This window comes from Chelonoidis abingdonii, unplaced genomic scaffold (assembly GCF_003597395.2).
Source record: "Chelonoidis abingdonii isolate Lonesome George unplaced genomic scaffold, CheloAbing_2.0 scaffold3692, whole genome shotgun sequence".
NCBI classification, from domain to species: domain Eukaryota; kingdom Metazoa; phylum Chordata; order Testudines; family Testudinidae; genus Chelonoidis; species Chelonoidis abingdonii.
Genome location: NW_027427953.1, coordinates 1 through 1,425, shown reverse-complemented (window position 1 = coordinate 1,425; position 1,425 = coordinate 1). Strand labels below are relative to the sequence as shown.

Here is a 1,425-nt window from a genome sequence, read left to right as displayed (position 1 = left end):
CCCCCCGAACTCTCCCCTCCCCCACCCACGCTGGGCCCTTCTCACCTTCAGCTCCGCGTCCTGGGCCTTGAATTCCTCGTCCTCGTCCGAGTCGCAGTCGGGGAACTGGTAGATGCTGATGGCGTTTTCCTCCAGCTCCTGCCGGATCTGGGGGTGTTGGGGGGGGGGGAAGCGTCATCCCAAAATCCTCATGAGCAACACAGACCCATCCCCCACCCCTGTGGGAAAAGCCAGGGGCCTGGGGGTTCAGCAGGGATGGGGGGGGGTCACCAGGGAAATCAAGGTACAGGAAGATGTGGTTGGGGATCGGGGGAAATTGGGGTATGGGATGATGTGGGCTGGGATTGGGAGAAAATTGGGATACATGGAAGGAAATTTGGGGTGCAGAGGGATGTGGGGTTGAGCAGCAAATTTAGGGTGTGGGGGTGTGGCTTCGAATTGGGAGGGATTTGGGGTGCAGGGGGAGGGGATTTCCATTGAGGAGGGATATGAGGGTGCAGGGAAGGGGGTTGGGATTGGAAGAAATTTTGGGTGCAAGGAGAGAAATCTGGGGCAGGCTGTGAGGACTGGGGAGGAATTTGGGGTGCAGGGGGCTGTGACAATCATGGGGAATTTGGGGTGCATGAGGAGGGTTGGGGATATGGGTTGGGATGGGGCACTATTTGGGGTGCAGGGGGATATGGGACACGGGCTGGGGAAGCCTGCCCCCCTCCAGAAGCCCCCCCCAACTCTCACCTTCTCCTTCATGGCCCCCACCTCCCGGGGGGTCAGCGCGTCGGCTCGGCCGATCACCGGCACGATGTTCACCTTGTGCTGCACGGCCCGCAGAAACGCCACGTCCAGGGGGCGCAGCCTGGGGGGGGGCGGGGAGTGAGGCACCCCCAAATAGCCTCTGTGCCCCCCACATCCCTCCAGTGCCCCCCACCATCCCTCAGCCCACCAAGGGTCCCTATATGCCCCTAGCACCCCCACATCCCCAAGTGACCCCCAAATAATCCAGTGTCCCCCGGTGCCCCAAGATGACCCCCCCCAGTACACCTCCAATCTCCAGCACCCCATGTGACCCCCCTCCCAGTGCCCCAATGCACCCCAAAGCTCCCCTGCCTTGTCCCAGCCCCCACAACCACCAGTGCCCCCCACCCCGTCATGACACCCCCCCCAGGCCCAGCAGCCCCCTGTACCCATGGCCGAAGGGTGAGAGGAAGTAGAGGCAGCAGTGCACCCGTCCATCTGTGATGTTCTTCCGGTTCAGCCCGCTCTCGTCCCGGAAGAACTGCTCGAACTGTTGGTCAATATAGTCCACTATGGACCCCCAGCTGGGACCAGCCCAGGGGAGCAGAGGAGAGGAGGGTTAGTGTGGGTCTCCCACAATGCACTGCTCCACCAGCCTCCCTCCAGGCCCAAATTGCCCCTCTCCCCCCCCCC

General features: G+C 62.6%; 1 protein-coding gene across 1 annotated transcript; it reads right to left on the bottom strand.

Annotated features, from left to right (window-relative positions):
• Nucleotides 1–45: 45 nt before the first annotated feature.
• Nucleotides 46–1,351, bottom strand: LOC142046083 (septin-1-like; the record flags this gene model as incomplete). Its single annotated transcript, XM_075061477.1, has 3 exons — nt 46–147; nt 736–853; nt 1,182–1,351. Coding segments are annotated over 3 exons (390 nt in total), but the record flags the coding sequence as incomplete, so codon positions are not given.
• Nucleotides 1,352–1,425: the final 74 nt, after the last annotated feature.